At 42.9% G+C, this 25,508-nt stretch overlaps 2 protein-coding genes across 4 annotated transcripts in view; one reads left to right on the forward strand and one right to left on the reverse strand.

The window, feature by feature from the left end:
• The window catches only part of MTERF3 (mitochondrial transcription termination factor 3), a 249,876-nt gene extending 236,158 nt beyond the window's left edge, over positions 1 to 13,718 (reverse strand). The window contains exon 1 of one of the 2 annotated variants that reach the window (XM_069220511.1): positions 13,536 to 13,718. The gene's annotated coding sequence lies outside the window, so the exon portion shown is untranslated. The remainder of the gene's footprint in view (positions 1 to 13,535) is intronic. The other variant, XM_069220512.1, reaches the window with a different exon arrangement.
• A 798-nt stretch (positions 13,719 to 14,516) lies between these two features.
• The window catches only part of PTDSS1 (phosphatidylserine synthase 1), a 371,911-nt gene continuing 360,919 nt past the window's right edge, over positions 14,517 to 25,508 (forward strand). The window contains exon 1 of one of the 2 annotated variants that reach the window (XM_069220513.1): positions 14,517 to 15,016. In XM_069220513.1, the coding sequence (XP_069076614.1) occupies positions 14,838 to 15,016 (179 nt within the window). In that variant the 5' untranslated portion in view covers positions 14,517 to 14,837. The remainder of the gene's footprint in view (positions 15,017 to 25,508) is intronic. The other variant, XM_069220514.1, reaches the window with a different exon arrangement.

The following is a 25,508-nucleotide window of genomic DNA, read 5'->3' on the forward strand; positions in this document are numbered from 1 at the left end:
GTTGTTGGTACTCATGGTACTGGCTCGTTTGTTCCTCAGATTAGCCTCACCACGCTTTCTTTTCCCTTTTGGGTTAGGCTCTGGGTCAAGTACTAATGCTCCAGCTCAGAGACCCGGGGTCAACTGGGCAGGATCTAATATAATAGCCTTATCCAAGGTCACTGAGGTAGTCTCCCAGGCATTTTTTGAATGGACAGCTGGGGGGGGTGCCAAAGCTGGGTGCGTGCCTTGGGACTGCTGGAGGTACGGGGGCTGTGAAGGAGTTTGTGATAAAGGTGGGGATAGGGGGGTGGAGACTGGGGATGTTGAGATGGATAGGCGACGCTCAACCAACTCTCTTTGTCCAAGGCACCAACTGCCTTTTGTAAAAATCCACCTAAAGTTTTGTTAGTTTTAAAATGGTCTTGTAGTACCACCCCCTTACGTCTACCCATCTCTCGCCCTTGTTTACTTTCTCTTCTCTTCTCACTTCTGTGTACTTTCCTCGCTGTATACTCTTCCCCTCCTCCACTTCCTCCTCTAAGGTATCTGCAAGAAGCCCACAGGGACACTTCAAACTCTCGCCACTCATCTCACCTTCAGTGATCTCAAATCTTCATACTGCACCGCTTCACTGATTAGCCCGAGTCACTGGGGCCTCTGGACACGAATTAAAGGGGGGTGGTCCGACCCAACCTCTTACGATCGTTGACGGGTGCAGACGGGCCTGCCCTTGGTCCGGGCTTTGCCCGGGCGCGTCCAGCGCAGCAGCGGTGCGCGGCACGCCTTGAAGTGCCCGCGATAAGGAGGCGGTCCCAACCAGCAGCCGGGAATCCTGGGACGTGGAGTCCCTTCGAGGTAATCAGCACGAGGGCAGCAGTTGATATCGCGGCGCGCTTTGAAGCGCCCGCGATAGGGAGGCGGTCCCCACCAGCAGCAGCAGCCGGGTATCCTGGGACGTGGAGTCCCTTCGAGGTAATCAGCACGAGGGCAGATAATTTGAACTATACCAATGAGTCTGTTATAATAGGTTTACTGACTTCTTTAATGCACAATGTACCAATAACTTTGGACAAAGTGATATGGATTTTAAAAATACAAGTTGGAGAATTTGGGGGCTCTTCTCCAAATGAAGTTTTCGGAAAATTAACTGCAAAAGCACATTCCGTCAGTAACGTTGATGAAAATTAATAAAGTGTAACATCATTTTACAAAAGGCATTTGGTGTTCACCATGGAAATATTGTAAAATGAATGAGACCACAGATAATGGATAGTGGATAGTGGTCGAGTGCTCCTAACAGCATGATTGCAACCTCTTGGCTTTAGGCAGACTGCCTAGGGACTTCCGACATCCTTTATGATCGTTGTAATGCTTGGACAATACCAACAATCAACACTGCTCATCTGGACCAAGGTAAGACTGGATAGCAACTGTGGTGAAAATGTTAGTTCCAGTCCCATACTGCAATGCACAAGTGAAGCAAGGAGGCCTCTTCCTCTGTAGAACTGTTGATAGAACTCACCTTAAACCATTTTTTAAAACTGAATCTAAAATGTGCCTTTTACAGCACATAATTTCAAATGTTGTGCCCAAAATCACCTAGGCTTGGTTGATGATTTTCAAGGGTGAACTACTGAAATTCTCTATTACTGCACAGTCTACCACAGTATTCTGAAATACTATTTCTCATCAGCAGTACAGAGTGCTAAACAGTGGATGTACAACAGATTTCTAAATTCGTGCAATATGAAAAGCACTGCCTATCTCAAGAAATCCCATGCACAGATAAATAATTTTAAATACTGCATCTGGACAAAATGCCCATTGTTGTTTCAGTACCAGTTAACTCGTTACAGTTTCTGCAACAGAAATTAAAATGCTATCATTATTAAGTCAAGCCATTATATGGAAGGCCTCATTCAAAAAGTAAATGGACGTTGTCAAATATCTTAAGGTGCTGATAATAAGATGTTAAAGGTGTCAATCCGTCAGGAGTGTTTTTCGAATATATCAGAGATATGTCCAATAAGATAGACTGTAAATTGAGATCGCTGACGCTCAGATATGCCATGGATGCCTAATGTACAAAGGTACTATGCACTCAATGGTGGTATGTAAGATGGCGCAGGGGTTACTCAGTGCCAGAAGCTGTTGATCATGGTGCAAGGGCACGTGTACTTCTTGCATTACACGTATGTTGCAGACCAGAGGTTCCTACCCAGTAGTCCAGCATCCCCGGCGTCTGAGAAGGCTACTCAGGGGTCCGCGACTGCTTAGAAAACTAAATAATATCAACAGATTATTAAAGTGTGTTTAAATGAAGAAGCAAATGTAGAATTGAAAATTTTAAAACATTCTGTAGATGTTATGGAATTTGAAACAATTAAGCTGGGATCCTAACATTTATTAATGGCACAGTGCAAATGCATCAAACAGAATATAGTAAGGACAACGATTTTCCGTAAACTGGTGTTAAAAAAACTCCAACCCTCCTATTAAAATTGTGATTTGTTAAAATATTTTTTATGAATTAGATATTTCATAATGTATGTATTGTTTTGTGGTTAAAATCATCCACAATTGCTTAGAGCAGGGTCCCCGGCTTCCAGTGATGAGTGAGAGGTGGTACCCAGATTCAGTTATGATTAAGTGGGTGTTTTCACTGCTGTAGAACATACAAGCCTGGGCCTACAAATTAAATTGTAAGAGTAAAACATGCACTCACATGCCAGCATTAATGTAAATAACAAATTGCTATGCCAGTATTCGCATGGCCCCACAAGACAGAACACACAGTCATGCCAGTGCAATGAACTGCAGAATGGGACTGGCCTAGCCCCAGTATTTAAATCTTCATTGTATTATCATAGTATGTAAAGCTCCGCTGCTATGACAGTATGGTTATAGCTTCAGTACGTAAAGCTCTACTATCATCTACACAATTTTTCATCATGTAAAACCAGATTGCCGTACAAATATTCCAAACAGCCTCGGTATCTTATTCTCCATGGTCTTTCCTGTAGTTATCCTGCTTCTTCCTCTTCTCTTTCTCATTGCTGTTTGTTTTATCATCTCCCGCCATTTACACATCCTTCATTCCCCTTCTCTCGCTCCTCCTTGTACTTAGTTAGGTGTCGAATAGCAGAGAATGAGAGAAAAGGATGACCTTCTTTGAGACTTCCATTTTGATTTGTGCACAGCCTTAACCTCCGTTTTTCCCTCCGGTCCCCAATATTAAGCATTCAAAACGAAAGCAATCCTTACCTCTAACATGTTCCTTTAAAGGGGCCAGATTGAAGAGCGGTGGTTACTGGTGCATGAAATACCTAATGAATGGGACTGGAAGACCGACTGGAGGATGATGACCTTCCAATTCACAGTCGAAAACCCCTGCTCGTCTGTCCAGCAACACTGTGTGGTATGCAAATCAGCCTCTGACTGAGCAGCCCTGTATATGTCAAACTTTTTGTTGGGCAGTACCATCTTTCTTAGAAGGGCTACTATATGTTCTATCAAAAATGCCACCATCTCTCAGCAGGAATCCCATATGCCTATTACGAGTGGGACAGTATCAGCATTGGCAGATGGACACACCAATAACATGTCTGCAAGGCGGTCATACTTTGCAACAAAATAATGTTCTGTACCTAGCATTTAACACCACAGCACAGTATTTGTTCTTTCTAAACAGTGCTAATAAATTTAATAGTACACAATTTATAGCTCCCTGAAGAATGAAAGCCTTGCATGGCATTATAGCCCAAAAGGCTATCTTGTTAGCTTCAATAAGGCAGGCTTTTCCACCACTCCTCAGCAGGACTGATATACCGTTTAATGAAAGTACCAACCCAACTGAAGAGGGTTGCTATAATTTTGTACTTTGTGCTACCACTTTTCAATAGAGCTGGTAACGTTTTCATGAGCAGTATTATCACATCTAAGTAGGTTCCTGTTCTTTTTGGGACAATATCATCACTTTCCAATAAGGTTTCAGTTCTTGTGATGAGACCAAGCTGTTACTTCTTAACAGGAGGCAGTTATTATGTGACTAGTGATTGAATAGCTCTCCTCGTTGTACATAATGGAGCGTAATACGAGAGCTCCCTCCTTGCATTCTGCTTTGGGGATAATATTCACCAATATATCTGATTTTATGTGGTTAATATTATGCATTCGTGGAACACAGAAATACTGAGCAAGATGTAACATACTCGGAGGAAGGGTGGAGCCACAACACTAAGTAAAATGACCAGTGGAGGCTTGTGGATTTAAAAGTGGTGGGGTGGAAGGCAATTCAAGATTTGAGTTGTAGTGCAGAAGCAAGTGTAGCCAAAACTCAAAGATGAGGGTTTGAGGTACAATTAAAAATAAAAGTATAAGAAACAAGCCAAAAGATATGCCAGGGATAATACATAATAATTAGCCTGTTTCCAAACTTCACTACAGCTCCCAAACACATACTAAAACACAATGGGTTTGCTACATGTAATGCATCTCTAATGCTTTACTGCACCATTCATTCAATGAGACAAGCTGAGTCAGAGCACAAGCAAAGCTAATACGGATAGCTAAAGATAGATCAATTTCTGTCATTTATGAGTATCCTAGAAGGATGGAATTCTGAGTCTGCCTAGCCAGAAATCAACTTGTGTCTCCGGATCATTCCAAACGCCAATGACATGCCTTAATTCGCTGAGCCATCTTGTTTTTTTGCTTAAACAGTCTCTGCAATTAAAACACCATTCTGTTATTGTGTATTTCCCCAAGTATTTTACAAATTTGAATCCTGCTGATTCAAAGGCATTTATTTTCGCCAACTTCAAAGTACCCTCTTAGCTCCTGGTATCTTTTTGGGGACAGCGAACTAGGCCATATCAACCAAGAGGTGCCGCTCTCTCCTCATCAAGACAGACCCTCAACTAGGGGACCTCGCCACCTCGGATATGGGCCCCATCGTCCAAGGGGGCTTTTTAGTGACCCGTTCATACATGATATTAGGAAGTTCTTGGCAACCTGCAATCAACTAGATAAAGTCCAGGCATCATTTAAATGTATATTCACACCCTGGGTTTTCACCGGGTCTGGCAGTGACAGGGGATGCTCTCAACTTCCAGCCTCCGCAGAGGATATGGCAGTAGAAGAGGGCAGTATCAAGACACTTTGAAGTTTGGCAACTTCTACTCCATCAGAGGCTACCCCAGAAACCAGGGTTCCATAGGCAGCCACATGGGCAGTGGCAATCAAAGTTATACTCAAAGGGAGTGTTTACTCCTTTCCCCATCAACAACTAAGTTGGGCAGATTACAGAGGTTTGTTCACAATTGGTTGACCCTAAGCTCAGACTCTTGGGTACTTCAAACCATGCAGGGTTTCCGTATAGAGTTTTACAGCTCACTTACCCAAAGGAAACGTCCTACCATACTGATATTCCCTGATGCAGCCTCTGTGTTGATAGATGCAGAAGTGGCGGAGTTACTTGCCAAGGCTGCCATCGTACAGCCGCCCCTTCACCCGGTAGGATTCCTCAGCAATCTCTTCTCGGTAGAAAAAAAAATACATATAGCAGCCAATGGCCAGTCATAAATATGAAGGAGTTCAATGAGTGGCTGGTTTTCGCCACTTCAGGATGGAGGGCATTCACCTATTGAGGGACCTTCTTCAGCCCAGCGACTGGATACTGTGTCCCAATCTCAAGGACGCATATTTGACCATCCCTATCTTTCCTCCCCATAGTTGGTTCCTCCAGTTTCAATGGCATGGGCGAACTCACGAGTTAAAGACTTTCCCCTTTGGCCTGTCATGCGCTTTGTGGTGTTTTACCAAGGTAATGCATCCGGTTGTGGCATACCTCAGATTTCGGGCATCCGCCTCATCATCTATCTGGACGACATCTTTCTGATGGACCAGTGCCCCCGGACCATCTTGATGCATCTTCAGATGGCAGTCTTCCTCCCAGAGTTGCTGGGTTTCATTATCAACCAAAAGAAGTCGGTCCGCTCTCCTACAAAGTCTCTAGGGTTCCTGGATTTTGCGGTAGACTCGATTCAAGCCACACTCAGCCTGCCTTCGAGAAAAATTAACAAGATCAGACACGAACTACGCCAGACTGTGACCAAACCGTACATCTCTCTACAACAGATTGTGAAAGCGGTGAGACTGTTGTAATCCTCAATCCAGGCCATTTTCCCTGGGCCCTTTCCTTACCAAGCCCTGTAAAGGCTCAAAGCGTTCCACAGCCGGCGAGAACTCACATACTCTCAGAAAGTTCCATTATCAGAGAAAGCTCGGGAAGAGAGACAATGGTGGCTAGTCCACATGGAAGGTCGAGCAAGATTCGGTTCCTTTCAAGGCCTAATTACAGAATCTGACATCAATGGCACGGGAGCGCTATGTGGGGAGTTCTCCCCAGGCAGAAAATGGTCATCTCAAGACATAGGCTGATATTACTATCAGGAGGTATAAAGTGGCTTGAGCAAGATGGCTGGGTTGGTGTCACCATCGACACCTGGATCCTGTGGGGACAGAGGCTGTCCATATCCTAAATTTTCTTCCCTCCCTGTCCATTGAAGGATTGGCCTATAGATCCATTAACACTTTTAGGTTGGCGACATAAGCAGGCCATGCGCCAGTGGGTGATCATCTGATAGGGGAATACCACCCTGGTAAGGAAAGTTCTGAGAGGCATTTTACTATCTCTCCCTCCAGATCCCCGATTTCGGCCCTGTGGGACATTAATAAGGTTCTCAATCTCAATTTTTTCTTGTCATGGCAATCCAATAAGTATCTTTCAAGGAAGGAGATCTTAGCCAAATTGGCATGTTTGTTGTCATGGTGAGGAGTTTCAGACCTCAGAGCACCGAACAGTGTTATTTTCCACATTTCACAAAGGTCAAAATGTAATTCATGTGTGGTTTCTTATCCTTCTTTTCCAGATTCCCCAAAGTTGAATGTAGTACATTGCACTAAAAGCTATGAAATTAGGATGGCAGATATCCCACCTCATGGGGGCAACTTCTGACTGCCCTCAAGAAAACACATAAGGCAGTATCCTCTCCCCATCTGATTGGTGGTACCTGTGGTGCCAAAGCAGGGCCGTGATATGAGGCTAGCAACCTGGGCAGCGAAGAAATAAAGGACACGACCGCCCGAAAAAAATGGTGGGTGCCGATAAAGTCCGTCAAGCGTCAGAAGCTGAGACTTTGCCAAACTCTGCGCTCCAAGCAGAGTGGCAAAACTCGGCTAATTCCACTGGCAGAGCGGAGTCTACCGCACACCCCTACCTAGAACATGAGCTACTGCCCAGTCAGATGTCATGAAGGCTTGAGGCAGGCCATCCTTCCCTATTCTGGCTTATGATAGGATATTGAGATGATGCAGGGCAACCCAATCAAAGCCTTATTAGCAGACATGCTGCAGTGCGTGATGCTAGTACATCATGTCAACTATATACTCTGAATGTGTGATGTTGGATGGCAGAAGTGACCGCCTGAATCGTGCAGTTCAAAAGGAACAGTGGAGTCCCCTTTGTTGCTGGCATGAGGTTACTCTTTCATTTGTAAACAATGAATTGTTTTCATGTAAAAAAGTGTAACACCATGTCAGCAGGCAGTTGGAGCAAAGGGCAGGCCTAGGTTATGTGTTAGCAGGTCGGCCCCTTGGTACCTCTATGGGCGAGCTGCCACTGAAAATGACGTATGTTAACGTGGGCTAGGGAATGGAACAGTCAATTTGGTATTGATTTCCAGATGAATTAATTAGTCATTGAGGGCCAATGTTACAAAAAGGGTGTAAATAACACCACTAATAAGTTATACCTTCACATGTGAGCTAGCCGTGGCCATGATCCAGAACTACCCTACTGCGCCACTCATCACTTACACATGTAGGAATAAACTAATCTGAGTTACTGGCATGTACATAGAAAATTACTTACACCTGCTTTCTAAACACTTTTGTAATAGGCGTAATTGAAAGGAATGTAGAATGTAAGCAGTAGAATGGTCAGAGGCTCGTAGTGTTTTCGCACGACCGGTTTGTCAGTTGCGGCCAGGACGCTAGGAGAGGAGGACTCCGAAGAAATTGTGGGCATGTATTTTAAATAAATAGAAATTGGAACATACCAATGTCCGCACGAAGACTCTTACTTCACATTGGTGACAATTTTCGGCAGTCTTCAGCCTTACATGCCAGCAAGGACAAAGTTTTTTATTTAGGCATCGGCTGCCTCAGAGTTTACAAAGGAACCACGCAGTGAGTAGACGGTGCGCCCCAATTCAATTTTATCGCTCTGAAGTTAACTCGTATACATGTGCAGTGGTTTTGTTTTCTCCGTCTTTCTCTACGCATCTTGGAGAGACGCTGCAAGCTGGCATGTTTCATTACTAGGCAACACATTCCTGACAGCCACGTTTCTCAAGTCTTCTCCTTGTTGCCTAGTAACAACGTTATCGGAGACACCCGCACTGCTTTCCACGCACTTTATATGAGTCAACGTTTTCTTCGAATTACAAATAATTATAATGAAGAATTAAAAATTTTTCAAAATAACAGGAAGCATTTCTTCAACGTTTTCTAGCCATATAAATACAAGCAATTGAAATGTTGCCTGCATTGTTTACCACAGGCATATCAGTTTAATTGTAAGCATTTCTATTACATACAGCATATTGAAAGCACAGTGATGATAGAAATGGCTTCATCGCATCCCATGCAACATCAGTTCATTCAACCTCCACCTTTCCTGCAAAGGCCTGGGAAACCACCAATCAAATGGAAACAGTGGTTTAAACTATTTCAGAACTATCTCATTGCGATAGATGCAACTACATTTTCTCCAGCAAGAAAATTAGCTTTATTTTATGGTAGTTTAGGATAGGCTGCTTAAGAGGTGTTTGACAATTTACTTGTCGTGAATACCATCAGAGGGCAAGCAGGAGTTAACACTGCGGAATTGGATCAAGAAGCTATTGAAAGGCTTAGTAAACATTATTGTGAAGAACCCAGCATTTTGCCTGAGAGACATACATTTGTAAAAAGAAAAGAGAATGCAGATGAAAGTGTTGAAGAGTAAATTTCTGCACTAAGAATTTTGTTCCCCACATGTGAATTTGGGGCAAATATTGATATGGCTATTCATGATCAATTTGTTTTTAATGGTTATTCACGTAAAACTCAAGAAAGATTAATAGCATAGGAATCCTACACTTGCAGAGGTAATTGAGTTAGCTAAAGGTATCGAACGCTCCATGATTTCTTCAAAAGCTCTAAATGAAGAGGTTCCTGTAAACCTATTAGAGGAGTCTGCACAAATGTTATGGGTGGTCAGTATGAATGATAAAACAGGAAGTAAATTTGCGAGAAAACAAGTCATGCATTGTTTTAGATGTGGATCAAAGAGTCATATTGCTAATAACCTTACTTGTTCAGCGCTAACAAAGCGTTGTATGTTATGTAACAAAAGTTGGTAATTTTCAAGTAGTGTGCAGGATGAATAAGCCTAATGTTAAAAGTGAACAGTATAGAGTCCAGTGACAATAGTTTTGAAACCAAAGAAAGTGCACTAATAACTGTGGAATGCAATTCAGTTACTGAAACTGGCAGCATTAAAGGACCAGTGGTGGATGAAAAAATTAATGATGTTACAATACAGGTTATGGCTGATTCAGGATCTCCCATAACCATTTTATGAGATTCTACATTTTTTTAGAGATGAACAGAAGTAAAATTCAATTATTGCCTTCTGATGTAAATCTGATGGCATTTAGTGAGAAAGAGATTGAGATGCTTGGGTATTTTATAACTGATATAGAATGTTTGGGACGAAGTACAAATTTGAAAGTGAATGTTGCCATTAAAGAGAAAAACATTGTTGGATGTAAGGACTTAGCCAAGATGGGTTTATATATAGTCCCTGGTTCTGAAAATCCAATTCGAGCAGGCAATTCTGACAGAATTGATTGTGTTAAAGAACAAATTGTAAGTGTGAATTCAATTTCTCATGATGTAGAGGTTATTTGTAAGAAATTTGAAAATGTTTTCCAGGAAAGAATAGGTCTGGTTAAAGGATTCGAACATCATATTAGACATAAATTAGATGCAAAGCCAGATATTCAAAAAGTACGGAACGTACCTCTTAGTATAAGAGGATTTGAAGAAAACATTCGAAGATTTGTGTTCACAACATATCATTAAACCAACTGAATCTTCTCAATGGGTTTCTCCAGTCGTTGTAGCTAAGAAAAAGTCAGGTGAACTCAGATTGTGTGCTGATTTGCACACATCAAATAAGAACATTGTTGCGGATTGCCATCCTATACCTAAGATGCAAGAGTTGTTGGCAAACTTAGAAGGGGCGGAAATTTTCCCTTTGTTAGATCTGCGTTCTGCATATCACGAGATTGCTTTGACATCTACTTCAAGGGAACGGACCACTTTCATAACACCGTTTGGAGCCTTTGAGTACTGAAGACTTCTGTTTGGTTTGGCATCAGATGCTAGCGTTTTTCAGAGATTAATGGACAAGTAATTTGGTGAAATGTAGGCATATTAAGTTGATATTCTAATTCACGCCAAAAATATTCATGAACACAACCAAATTTTGGAGAAAGTACTAAAAACATTGCCTGAAGTTGGAATGACGGTAAGGCGAGACAAATGCAAGTTTGGGGTAAGGGATCTAGAGTACTTCGGTCACACAATTTCATCATGTGGCATAATACCTAAATTTTCTTTGTTAAGCACCATACAGGAAGCAAAAGCGCCAAAGGACAGGGATAGTCTTAAGTCATTTTTAGGCCTTGCTGAGTATTACGCAAGGTTTGTACAAGGGTACTCACGCAAAGTAGAACCATTCAGAATGTTAAGGAAAGGAGTGAAGTTTGAATAGACGGAACAATTGGAAGAGACATTTAAAGATGTGAAGGAATTGATAATTGAAGCTCCTGCATTGCAACCTTATAAATCTGAATGTAAGTGTATAATCACGGCTAATGCCAGTTTAACAGGTTTGGGTGCAGTTTTGAGTCAATGGGTCAATAATAAAGAACAAACAGTTGGGTTTGCATCAAGGACACTTACACCATCGGAAAAACTGTATAGTAATATCGAAAGAGAAGCACTGGCGGCTGTATGAGCAATTCAAAACTTTAAGGTATGCATATGGGGATGTGAATTTGATCTGTATACGGATCATAAACGCTTGGTGCATATTCTTTGTGGTTAAACTTACAGCAACATATCTTTTAGATTAGTAAGGTTAGTCTTCAAACTTCAGGATTACAATTTTGATGTAAAACATTTGTCTGTAAGTAAAAAATTTCAGGCTGATTGCTTATCTAGGATGTCAATAGAGGATAATGATACAGACGTATTAGATGATACAGAATGTGCGATTGCGGTTTTAGATGGAATTGAAGAAAGTGGTGGCAAGATTACAGAAGAAAAATTGGTAGAAGCATGTCGTTCTGATGCAAATTTATCTAAAATAGAACAATATATTTCACAAGGATGGCTTGAAATAAAATGTTTACCTAATGACTTGAAGAAGTATTTCAAAATAGCTGAAGAATTATCAGTAGTTAATGGCATAGTGATGCGTGGGGAAGTGTTTCTTCCACCAGAAGATATAAGACATGATTTGATTATGATAGTGCACCAGGGGCATCTAGGAATGTCTAAAACATGTAAAAGAATAAAACAATTTTATTGTTAGCCATCCTTGGAAAATGATGTAAAATCTGTGATTGACAATCCTGATTGTTTAGTCTCAGATAAACCTTGGAAGACGAATGAACATCCCCTGCAACCTGTTCCTTTTCCTGTAAGTGCTTGGGAAAAGGTAGGTTTGGGTTTCCCTGGACCATTTGTGTCGTTACCTTCTGATATGAGATACCTCATAGTTTTAATCGACTATCATTCTAAATGGATTTATCATTTGTTTGTTGAGGCCCCTAGTACAAATTCTGCCATCACATTTTTGGAAAGTATATTTAAAACAGAAGGTGCACCTAAAGTGATTGTAACTGATAATGGGACTCACTTTGTTTACGAACGAATGACAACATTTTTGAAAAGACATGACATCATACATTACCAAGTTGCTGTGTATTCACCTAGATCTAATGGATTAGTAGAGAGAGCAAACAGGATTATGAAGGAAGTGATACAAACAGCGCTTTCTTCAAGAAGTGATGTAATGGCGTTCTTACGAGAGGAAGTATGGAATTATAATATCACTCCACATTGTACAACTGAAGAGTCATCTTTTAAATTGTTAAAAGGGCACAGTGTACACACAAGCTTAAATCCCACTTGGTTAAGAAATAAACCTGGTGTTGAGCAAGAATTGCGGACTATCAAAGAGGTTTCACGAATAGTGGCTCTGAAACAGGTCAAGATGAAAGAACATTTTGACAGGAAACATTGTTGTTATAGTAAGGATTTCCAGGATGAAGATTGGGTCAGAAATCCTGGAAAAGTTCAAAAAGGAGTCTCAAAATTTTCCATTCCCGTGCAAGTGTTGAAAGTGAAAAATAATCTGTTCTACTGGATGAGAAAGGTTGGTGGAACAAAAGACAAGTGGTTAAGATTTCGGCAACGCAAGCAGACATTATTAAAAGTAAAAGACGGATGGAAGATGGTTGTGATTGGCAAACTTGGTTTCAACCGCAAACGAAAATGGGCAATCAGAATAACATGGGTGTAAATATTCAAGAAGAATTGAATTCACATCAGACTGGTCATTCTAGAATTGTTTTCCTTTCGCCTGAGAGAAATTAGAGTACCAAGACTATGTTATTCATTACAGGTAAATTATTTCAGTTTTATTGTTGTAAGGGAGAAGAAGATGTAATAGGCGGAATTGAAAGGAATGTAGAATGTAAGCAGTATAATGGTTGGAGACTCGTAGCGTTCTGGCAGTGACCGGTTTGTCAGTGGCGGCCAGGACGCTAGGAGAGGAGGACTCTGAAGAAACTGTGGGCATGTATTTTAAATAAATAGACATTCGAACATACCAATGTCCGCACAAAGACTCTTACTTCACACCCTTGTATGTGTATTTCAGACATTGAATGGTTTGCAAAAAAGAAAGTTTACATTTAAAATTGTTATTCTCTACTATATTACGTTTACAGCATAACACCATCAAGTATTTGAAGCATTCTGTCACCCTTTGGGACTTGCCTGCGCTACACAAAACTGTTCATAAATACTACCTTTATATTTGTTTTTTATGCGAGTTTAAGGCGTTTCGACGCCCTTGAGACCTGGTTCGCGATTTACTTAAAACTATATAACAAAAAAAAAAATGTGAGCCCAGCATATTAGACAGACGCGGCGCGTAGAAACTGCTATAAAATAGATACCTGGCATTCACGAAGCATGGTCCACTTGCTTCGACATGCTGTGACAAATGTTAGAAACACGAGTGTCTTGATAAGTATCAGATACGGACCTGTGACTGACTGCTACACCATACAGGTGCTGTAGGAAGTTCTAGCACGCCTACCTCCCTTTATTAATCTTCTGTATGAAACCCGGGTCTCGGCACTCACCTTTCACACCCGCGCCATCCCCACTAAACCTTTACTACGGTACCGAACGCTATGTCCCTTCCTGTAGTCCAGAGTAGATAGGAGATTTCTGTTAGTCCTAGCCAGCGGAGGACGAGCGACTTGAATGAACTCTTCTACAGAGCCGAAATGTTAGCCTCTCTCTTCCAAGAGCATCTGAAATGCATCGAAAAGGAAGCATGGCAGCCGCATGAGAGGCAGAGCAGGAGGGCAGACATCTTTAACTGACAGTTGTTCATTCTTATGTGCTTTTCTGTGGTAGATACAAAACAAACTCTCTTCGTAACTATATTTTTCAAATATTTTTAAAAACTACTAAAACACACGAAAAATATACATTTATTAGAAGTAAGAAATCATATTTGTTTTAAGTATGTTAAATTGTTTTATGAAACATGTTTAGAAATTCGTTACAAACATTTCAAAATCCATTTCAGGCTTTTTTCCGGTGCATGTTTTTCAGAAATACAATGAGAAATATGACGCTTTCACAGTGGCTGGAAAACCTACAGACCGACAAGATATAAATGTCATTCCTTCGTCCTGTCTTCGCACGCGACGCTCTGAAACACTGAAAGGGAACGCTCGGTTTACGGCAATCCCGTGTTTTGTGTAATCGTTTTATTTTACAGTCTTTGCAAACACATCTTGTTACTATGAAAAGACGAGAGAGAGAAATAACACGGTGCATTGCGCAATTATGAACCTTTTAAAAGATCAGAATCAAGTTTTAACTAAATTTAAGGGCAACATTGTGCATCTTGAGTGATAGTCATCGATTTGCAATTGTAGCAAACAATCAAAGTTTGTATTGGTTATACTATTTGTTTAAACATAATGTCCCAATGCGTAATAGCGTTATTTCGTACTTCTAATAAGCGGCGTTCCTTTTCTTCGAAGATGGCCGACATGTTTACGCTTCTAAAGAAATAACGATTTAAAACGTCCCTTTTCTATTTCACTGTACAATTATGTAGACTGTGCCGTACAGTTTAGTTGGGTACCACCGTAAAACGGATCACCTTCTTTTGGGAGAAGCCATATTCTCCCGTAGGGGAAATCGGCAGACTCGTTGCTGTTTCAAACTCTTGTAGTCTCTCAGTGATCTTCCCAGACGTCAGTCACCTTATTGACTGACAGTGGCAGTTTTCGCTCTCTCTGAACCGGTCGCTGCCAGCCGCCAATCAATGTGCGGGTGTGTGAGATATAGCGGTACACCCCTTACGTTACACTAGTGGTGTCTCCTGCCCCCTTGTGCCAGGGGCAGGCCGGGAGCGGGTGGAGATGGCGTCCTGCATGAGAGCCCGGACGCTGAGCAAAGGCGATGCCAACTACAAGCTGCACTTCAGGATGATCAACGAACAGCAAGTAGAGGACATCACCATAGACTTTTTCTACAAACCTCACACAATCACCTTGCTGACATGCACCACCATCAGCCTCATGTACTTCGTCTTCACCAGGTGAGGGGCACGAGGATGAGTTATGTACAGGAGACAGGTGTGTACGTGCGGGGGGGCGATGCAAAGGGCAGCAGGTGTGTGGCAGAGTGATGTAGGAGAGGGGTGGGACATAGGACAGAGAATGGGGGATAGTTCATCTCAGGAAGTGAGCAGCACAGACCAGTGATAAAACAGCTAATTGAATGAGTATAATGACAGAGGAGCCATAGGGGCGGACCCGTTGACAAAACACGAGGGACTAGCCTACGGTTGGAATATTGAGACCTGGGAGCGTGTAGTGCTGGAGATGGTGCACACTGCCTGGGTCAAAGCACAAAAGAAAACATTTGTGTTCCCACAGAGAGAAGCACAGTGACCCCTACATTGGTTTATCCCCGGATGAACTTAGCCAGGACCCGAATACAGGGAACTGATTGATTTATTGGCATCTATTCCTGCCTCTTAAGTGTCGCAGTGCGTTGGCGGTTTCAACTGAGTAGAACACATCGGTTCGTGAACGTAACCAAGATTTTATGCATCGTTTTGCTAGTGACAGCGTTCTTACATCACGGACGTTTGTATAGCACGTATCCGCCGTTTATATTTTTGTTTAGTTTTTTGGGGATTGTGTTTGGTATGTGGCATCAAACACAACTGATCTGAGCCTCCGTTGAAGTTTCCACTTTACTGGTCAGTGTTTACCCAATGGCCACAGGTTTAAATCTAAAGTGGCCCACTCAGTCTTAAGTGCTGAAACTGACTAAAACCTGGCTCCAAGGATCCATATATGAGGTGTTAAGGTGTAGTAACAAAAAGGGTCTGTGGTCATAAAAACGTGTCTGACAGTCAAGTTTATGTTTGTATTTATTTATTTTTATTTAAACCTCTGCCACAAAAAAATGTTGGCAACAAAGGAAACGTGATAGTAAATCTGTTGTGGCTTACTTGATTTAAACGCTGCCGTTTAAAATGGGTTAATGCTTCTGCTTTAGAGAGCTTTGTGTGTCCGATAAGTCTCAGGGTATAGTAATAATGGTAGGATAATTCTGGAGGATAGTACGCCTGCTTGAGAGATCTGTGTTTTGCACGCTCGACCTAAACATGTGGTGACATGTGTCAGTGCGCAGTCGACGGTCCTTCACAAAGGTTAGCTGATCACCTTGCTTATTTATGCATTTGGTAGCTAAACTGGTACTAACGAGGTGAAGCCTTTGCCTACACACTTACTATGTGTACAAATGGCAAAATAATGAAAGACTACTATTAACAAAGTGCCGCATCATGCAGCACAATTTGCATTTTCTTGCTGCATAATATAGCCAACCCTGCTCCATAATTTGGTGCTCCCATTCTGCATAATTCCACTGGTCCTACTTATTTGCAGCAATTGAAAAAAATTGCCTCAACACTAGATTCTCTTTAGTACTTGTGAACAGATAAGGAGCTTGGTGCTTTTATTTCCCATCTGTTACATTGGCGTCTAGGTGTTAGGCAACCGATAGCTCCCAGCTAGGATTATACTTGAACAAAAGGAGGGCTGATGGCCCTTTTAATTTGATCTTTGTTTTAGTCACAGCTGCAATTTAAAATAAGAAAGCCCCCACGCTGCCAGCACACAGAGAGCAGACAACATGCAGACACTGCTGAATTACGACGCAGTATTGGCAAATTACCCTGGAACAAATTCACCATATTTCATTGGGGCCACACAGATCTCCGATCCGGCTCAGTAATAGCTGCCAGATTTAGGATCCATCTGGATTCCCCTTCATTCCAACACTGCTTCAAAGGTTGATAAAATGCAAAAATGTAATGTGGATAACAACGTTTGTGATTTCTCAATAGTGCCAAAGACTATGCTGCTTATTGTGCATTCCACAAAAAGTTTATTATTGCGATTGGTCTATTCACTATATTGCTTAATGTTGGTTAATGGAGTGAAATATGGTGTGACCAATTTTGCAAGGAATCTTTGTAGGTTACTTTTCAGTTGATTGTACTGTATGATTTAGTTGTTTAATTTCATAAGAGTGATTTGTCAACCCCTTGTTCCGAATTGTCTTTTGTGGTTAGACATAATTTGACGTTTGTACAGCTTAGATGCTTATGTAGGTGCATGTGGTAGGGTTTAGCTAATGTGGTCTTTTGACAGGCAAGTGCTTGTTCTGGAATCACAGGACATGTAGACATATTGTTATTATACATATATTCAACACAGCACAGGTGTATTGTGGTTGGCTATTAGAATGCTCTAAACAGGGCTTGACACTAAAAAACACAGCACAACCATCTAATAGAACATATTACACCCATCCAACACATTTTAAATATGATCTTTAGTCTGCTATCCAGTGACTTCAAAAAACACTTGTCCCCCAAAAGAACATCTTATACTCCTTCATATACATTAATCAATCGATCAATGTATTTGTAGAGCGCACTACCCACCCGTAAGGGTCTCAAGGCACTGAGGGGAGGAGGGGTGCTGTTACTGCCCGAATAGCTAGGTTTTGAGGCGTTTCCTGAAGGTCAGCAGGTCTTTGGTCTGTCGTAGGGGCAAAGGAAGGGTGTTCCAGGTCTTGGCAACGAGGTGGGAGAAGGGTCTGCCTCCGGTGGTCGTTCTTCGGATGCGGGGTACGGTGGCGGGAGCGAGGTTGGTTGAGCGGAGTTGGCGGGACGGGGTGTAGAAGGTGAGTCATCTGTTGAGGTAGGCTGGACCGATGTTGTGGAGCGCCTTGTGTGCGTGGGTGAGGAGCTTGAAGGTTATCATTTTGTTGACGGGGAGCCAGTGTAGGACTCTCAGATGGGAAGTGATATGGCTGTGGCGGTTGGCATCGAGGATCAGGCGCGCAGAGGTGTTTTGTATGCGTTGCAGTCGTTTGCGGAGTTTGTCCGGGGCTCCTGCGTAGAGGGCGTTTCCGTAGTCAAGTTTGTTGCTGACGAGGGCCTGGGTGACTGGTCTTGTATCTGTGGGGATCCATCTGTAGCTCTTGCAGAGCATGCAGAGGGTGTTGAAGCAGGATGAGGCGATGGTGCTGATTTGCTTGGTCATGGAGAGTGTTGAGTCGAGGATGACGCCCAGGTTGTGTGCATGGTCGGTGGGTGTCGGGGCTGCTCCCAGATCAGTCGGCCACCAGGAGTCGTCCCAGGCTGAGGGGTTGGCGCCGAGGATGAGGACCTCCGTCTTATCTGAGTTCAACTTCAGTTTGCTGTTCCTCATCCATTCGTCGACAGCCTTCATTCCTTCGTGGGGGTTGGATTTGGCGGTGAGGGGTTCCATGGTGAGGGAGAGGATCATTTGGGTGTCGTCAGCGTAGGAGATGATGTTGAGGTTGTGTAGCGGGAGAGCAGGGCCATTTAGATGTTGAATAGTGTAGGGCTGAGAGATGATCCTTGGGGGACGCCGCAGATGATCTTGGAGGATTTGGATCGGAAAGGGGGGAGGCGGACGGTCTGGGTTCTGCCGTAGAGGAAGGAGATGGTCCACTCCAGCGCTTTGTCCTGGATCCCTGCGTTGTGGAGGCGTGTGCGTAGGGTGCGGTAGCAGACGGTGTCGAAGGCGGCAGAGATGTCTAGGAGGATGAGGGCTGCGGTTTTCACCGTTGTCGAGCATGGCCCTGATGTCGTCAGTGGTGGCGATGAGGGCAGTTTCGGTACTGTGATTACTGCGGAACCCTTACTGGGATGGGTCCAGTATGTTGTTTTCTTCAAGGTAGTGGGTCAGTTGTCTGTTGACAAGGTCTTGATGACCTTGGCTGGAATGGGAGCAGGGAGATGGGGCGGAAATTCTTGAGGTCTCTCAGGTTCGCCATGGGTTTCTTGAGTAGGGGATTGATCTCAGCATGCTTCCAGCTCTCGGGGTAGGTTGCTGTCTTGAAGGAGATGTAGATGACTTTACGGTGGTGGGGTGCGATGGTGGCGCTTGCTTTGTTAAAGATGTGGTGTGGACATGGGTCTGACGGAGATCCAGAGTGGATAATGCTCATGGTTTTGATAGTGTCGTCTTCGTTCACGTTGGCCCAGACGAGCAGGAGGTCATAGTTGAGGGTGGGAGTAAAGTCTGAGGAGTCGGTGGTTGGCGGGGTGGTCTGGCTGTTGAAGCTGTCATGGATGTCTGTGATCTTGTGGTGGAAGAAGGTGGCGAGGGAGTTGCACAGGTCTTGTGATGGTGGGATGTCGTTTGTGCTGGAGCTGGGGTTGGAGAGTTCCTTCACGATGCTGAAGAGCTCCTTGCTGTTGTGTGCGTTGTTGTTAAGACAGTCTTTGAAGGAGGTTCTCTTGGTAGACCTGATAAGGTGATGGTGTTTGCAGATTGCGTTCTTAAAGGCAGCATGGTTGTCCAGTGTCTGGTCGAGGAGCCACTTTCTCTCCAGTTTCCGGCACGTTTGCTTGGAGGCTCGAAGGCTCGAGGTGAATCAGCTGGCTCTCTTGTTGGCGCCTCTGTTGGAGGGTTTATTGAGCGGGTCCATAGTGTTGGCGCAGTCGTTGATCCAGCGCCAGAGGTTGCAGGCTGGGAGGTTGGGATTGGTGGGTTCAGTGGGTGGTTTTCGGGCGAGGCTGGTGTTCAGCTGGTCTTGGCTGACTTTGCTCCAGTTGCGGCTGGGGATCTGTTGGGTGCGGTGATGCACAGTGGGTTTACAGAAGGTGAAGTGGATGCAGCGGTGGTCGGTCAATGGGAGTTCGGTGGTGTGGCTGAATGTGACGTGGGGGCTAGCAGAGAAGACTGGGTCCAGCGTGTGTCTGCGGAGTGTGTTGGAGTAGTGAGGAGTTGTCTGTGTCTTAGCGTGGCGTGGTTGTCAATTAGGGTGGTGGAATTGGGGTCGTTGTTATTCTCCAGGTGAAAGTTCAGGTCGCCGAGGAGGATGTAGTCGGTGGAGGCTAGGGTGTACCTGCTGACGAGGTTGGCGATGGAGTCGCGGAACTGAAGCCGTGGTCCGGGGGGTCTGTAGATGAGAGTTCCTCTGAGGGTGGTGTTGGGGTTGGTAATCTACCCACTGCTATAGGACAAGTAAAATACCTTCAGGCACTATAACACACACAACATGGGACTAAAATCATCTAGTTTTTGGAAAGTAGTGCCAACCGCTCATCTGTCTTCCCATGTAACTAGCTCTAGTATAGTCAAAATAGCTTCACAACCATCTATTGTGTTGTGTTGGATATTGGACTGCCCTGTGGGAGCAATAATAGTCATTGCATTACAGAGATACATTGTTCTTTCTAATTATACAATTCATGCTGCATTGTGTTGATTGGAAGATTTGTGCTATCCTCAGGGGTGAGGAATTTATTAAAATATCTACTTGTCCAGGGGACAGGTTGCTTCTCAAATCTACTTGTCCTGTAAAAAGATCTACTTGTCCCTTTGGTGCCATGTAGTGTGGCGACAAATTATGGCAGCAATCTCATTATGTAAGAGCTCTGATAATAGCCTCTCTGATTATGCCAGGGCTACTACCATAGTAGGGTTGAATACTTGCAGTTTCAATCCCTACTGTAGCAATTTCCTTATTTTGCCACCTTTCTGCAGATCTGTATACTGGGGCTGGAGGAAGCAGCAAGCAATAGTTCCAGGGCTGGAATGCCTTTGAGTCTGCAAACCTACTAACCTGCATGTTTTAAAGATTTTCACCAGCTTCTCTCTATTATTTTCCCATAATAAGAAAGGTTGGACATTTACTCCTGACAATGGCAGAATTAGAACTTCTTCCAGGGTTGGGAAGAAAGTGGCTGGAGGGAAAATGAACTTGCAAATGCTCAATAGATTTTCACATGAGCAAATCTACACATCGTATTTACCCATGCTAAAATACAGTTCACAAATATTTTATAGGGGTACGACATATACCATGGGTGCACTTTTGTGACTTTCTTTAATAATTTGGGGCCACATGTAGCTAGGTTCAGATTTGCGACCCGCAATTTGCGAATCGCAAATCCGAATGTAGGATGGTGTCCCTGACACCATCTGTGATTCGCAAGGGCTTCGCAAATGGCCACCTCATGAATAATCATGAGGTGGGTCGCAATTTGCGACCCCCTTGCGAATGGTGGCCCTCACAGGGATGATGGCCTGCTGGAAACACCAGACCACCATGTCTGTGACTGCTTTTCAATAAAGCATTTTTTTTTTTTCTGTAATGCAGCCCGTTTTCCTTAAAGGAAAACGAGATGCATTACAAAAACGAAAAATGAAACGTTTTCGTTTCATTTTTTCAGAGCAGGCAGTGGTCCCCAGGACCACTGCCTGCTCTGAAAAAATGTTTACAGTGACATCCCCATTGGACCCCTTCCCTTTTGCGAAAGTGTTAGCACCCATTTGAAATGGGTGAAAACTGCGATTGGTTTGCGCCCGTGTTCGTGGTCACAAAACAATCCTACATTGCACTGCGAGTCGCAATTAGGAAGGGAACACCCCTTCCTAATTGCGAGTCGCAAACCCGTTTTGCGATTCGGTAACCAGGTTACGGAATCGCAAAACTGGGTTTGTGCATCGCAATGTGCTTTTTGCACATCGCAAACAGCGAAAGTCGCTGTTTGCGACATGCAAAAAGCTACCTACATGTGGGTCTTGGTCCCTAATTAGGTCTGGTGTTATCAAAGACATTTTGTTTTTACTAAACTTCTATTTCTCTCTCTTTCGGCTGGCTTTACTGTGAGTGATCGCATTCTGCTCTTCCACAAGGAGCATATTGGCACACAAAGTAGTTTTGTTCAGTGTCAGGAACTACAGTGGCAATCAGTGACGTAACGAAACTGGAGGATGCCCCTTTGCAAAGAACATGGAGGAGCCCCCTCTCCAGACTCACTCAGGGCAGGTGCTGTGCTGAAGGTGCCCCCTGGAGGGCGGCTGCGGGGCGGCTGCGGGGCCTTTGTTATGCCACTGGTGGCAACGTGTGCTTTTAGAGTTCAAAAACTTTTTTTTTTTTTTTGCCAGTATTTGTTACAATGTTGAGGGCCTGGTAGCTCCCACAACAATAAAGTGTTACAAAAGCCATGTCAAAACAAGACGCGCATTGATAAAACTAAAAGACTTATAAAAATATGTCAGATCAGTTGGCTTTGTCAGTGTTTGTTTATTTTCATGCTTCCAATAATCGTGTTGAAAATGGTTACACTGATTTTCCATTAGAAATATTTTTGGGAAATACTAGCATGCATCAACACATTTTACTAAATGACACTTCATTTGCATCTAATCAGAGAGCATTCTGGGAGCATTATACTTAGCCTCATAGCCTGAACTTTTCAAACATGTGTATACACGTTTTTTTTTTTTTTGTACTGGAACCAACGTCAGTAGTGAAGTGTGACCTTAAAACACTTATTTACAGCACTCACCCTAATAATGAAGGCTTTCAAATAATGAACCATAAATACAAGTTCGAACAACATTATCTTGTGGAAACACATTACCTCAACTGCAGAGTGTTCCACTCTCTGTAAACAGGCACCCAAAGAGTTTGTGCTGCAGAGGGTTGGGCCTACTTGTCCCAAGGACAAAGTAAACATAAAAACTTGGTGCCCTTGACCCCAAACAAGATGTCCAGGAATTCCACATCCCTGTATCCTAGATGTCTGGGATTTGTGTACTCTTGGGGAGGCTAGATACCCATGCATGGAAAATGACAATATATTGAAGTTTCGGGGGTTTGAAAGCAATGTTCGAAGTGACAGGATTCTAATTTGTGGATGCACAAGACATTATGTTGGTGTAACTTATCATTTATTACTAATAAAAGTTCTCCAAGACAAGGGTGTTTCTCTGAAGACCTCTACTATAGATGTCACATTCAGAAGATGAGTGAAGCAGAATAATGCTTGACAGAGATGGCGGTAGCTTTGAATGGAAGCGAGGGTCAATGTCATATAGTAGAAAAAGACATACAAGGCAACCCACAAGGAATACAGGAAGCTTCATAGGCAAGAAAAGGCCATGGAGATGGTGGCCACAACGTTAGTGGTGAGACAGAGCTAAAGAAGGAAAGAAAACTTCCACAAGCACCAATGGATCCCGTCAAAGTTGGGTGCCCACCTTTAAGTACGCAGATAAGGAGCTTTGTGTGGATGATAGTGTGTGAAGAGTGGGGATGCTGGGAACATCATGACTTTGAGGGTAGAGTTAGAAGTGATTTGATTCTGAGTGGATATTTTTAGCCTGATAAGACGTTTCATAGTTTGCTGTACCCCATGACTTCCAAGGAAAAAGCGTTCCTGACTAGGTAAGCTTAACATTTGTTGTTAATCTGAAGACCTCAACCATAGGTACTACAAAATGTATACTTTTCATGTGACCCGAGTTGAACTGCACTAAAATTTGAAGGGTAGTCACACATTTTTATAGAGAAAAAGTATTGTGTATTGAATAACTATTTGTAAACGTGCTCCAGTTAATTTCTTTGGTTACTAAAGACAAACCATTCTCCCATGCTCAGTACCTTCTAATTAGTTTCCAGCTGTAGATCTGAAGACTCCAGCGACAGTAGGCCAGAAACAAGTAAGTTTCTATCATTGTAAAGAAGAGATGGTGGCACATTCTCCTTGATGATAGGCAAGCCTGGCGATAGGTAGAGTATTTCAAGCTTGTTCTCTTCTTAAGGGTTAACATCCGCTCCCCCTTCTACAACAGAACAATCTTTGATAGCACCAGCTTGGCTTAGTATTTGATGTTGTGCTTGTAATGGCATACTTCAGGCCAATAGACATTTTACAGCCATTGACAGGGTAGTTTGGGGCATTAGCTACAAGTCTGACAATGTTGGAAGAGTCTTCTGACAGGAAAATACTGCTTCAGCATTCAGTCAAAATAAGTTGGCTAGTCTGGGCTAACATTTAGGTATGAAATGGCTTAGTCTGGGCTAACATTTAGTAATGAAGTGGCTGTCTTTAAGTTAAAATGTCGCTATAGTAAAGTACAATCGTAAATGTTGTGTATGTGAGAGTTATGAATAAAACGTATAGTAGTCCTACCTAGTTTCTTTCTAACGGGTAGAAAGAAGAGAGAAAAGGTGTGAAGGCAAGAGATACTTAAAGCAGTTTAAAAGAGACGAGGGCAGAGCCAATGTCCTAGATCAAGCAATAAATATTTTCAACCGTTTAACTGACAGACTGCCAAGTTTATAAAATAAATAGATATGAAATAAATACGCCCGTGTTTGTGTAATATCTCACTGACAGCTGCTTGGAGGAGTGTGGTTTATCTCACTACTGTGACATGAGGAGCTTTCCTAATATGGTGCCGTATTATGGTTCACATCAGGGTAAATATTTTAAACGCTCTGCAATAGGGATCACTTGAACTCCTTACGTCAAAGATTTAAACTTGTGCAACCTTATTTGGATAATATTTATATATTACCAATTGTTTTATAGATTCAGTGTAACATATAGAAGGCTTTTTTCCATTTGAAATAAGAATATATTTTTAGGTCCCGCCTAGCAGTCGGCACAAGTTCTCTTGTGGCGAAAGACCTATTGTGGGCTCATCAAAAAGGTACAGTGGGCTTATAGCCACTTTTTGGCTATATTATCACTCTCATTTCCTTGTTTGCTTATTCAGTGGCTTACTTCCCCCTGCTTATGTTTGCCCCTGTCTTGAAACATACCCTCTTTACCATCCTTTTGATTGGATGGCTTGTACATTTTCATTTCTCACATTTAAGTAACTACTTTTTATTTACGGTCGAGCGTGAAAGCGCTCTAGCTCCTTGTAACAAGGTGCGCTGGTGTAGAAAGGAAGTTTGCAATCACAAGGACTTTTCCAGGTTTCTTCATTTATTGATGCTAAAAGTAGAAGCTTAGCCAAGAGCAAAGCATCTCAGCCTCCGCACCTCGCCTCAACCGTCTTAGTCTGTCCAACATTCTCTCCAGAATCCCCAGACTAAGATTCCATTAACCACCTAAGCAAAGATTCTGAATACCACAGATATAACACATCACCCTCCCATGACACGCAAAAGACAACATGTGTATAACAGTAATTAACTTCGAGAAACATAAACCTAAAAGAGAATTTCAGAGGTTTTTTCACATCAATTCGTAGTCCTTCAGATATGACGGAGACCTGACACTTCTGTTTGATCTTCTCAAAACTGCATTCCTCGTAGAATCATCGGTTCCTTCATTTTGCACACCATCTTTACCCAGACCTATAGTGTTACCACAATATTTGCCCACTCTATTCGAGTTCCATATCTGGTTATCATTCGTTTTTACAGCATTGGTGAAAAGTTTCAACACCCTCAGAGGAGCTGATGATTTTCTCCCACCCCCTTTTACAAGGTTTTTTTTTAATCATGACCCAATGAGCAACGACAATCACTGTCTTCTTCACAGAGTTCGCTCTATCAAAGTTCAGTTTACTCTTTAGCATCCTTCTCTGTTCTTTATGCCTCCAATTCTCATCCATCATCACTCTTCCTCCATTACCCAAAAAATTATTCACCCAATTTGGCTCAAGAATCGTACTCCCACGCCTACCTCGGAAAAGAACAAATGGCGTCTGGCCTGTAGT

This window comes from Pleurodeles waltl, chromosome 2_2 (assembly GCF_031143425.1).
Source record: "Pleurodeles waltl isolate 20211129_DDA chromosome 2_2, aPleWal1.hap1.20221129, whole genome shotgun sequence".
Classification (NCBI taxonomy): Eukaryota; Metazoa; Chordata; class Amphibia; order Caudata; family Salamandridae; genus Pleurodeles; species Pleurodeles waltl.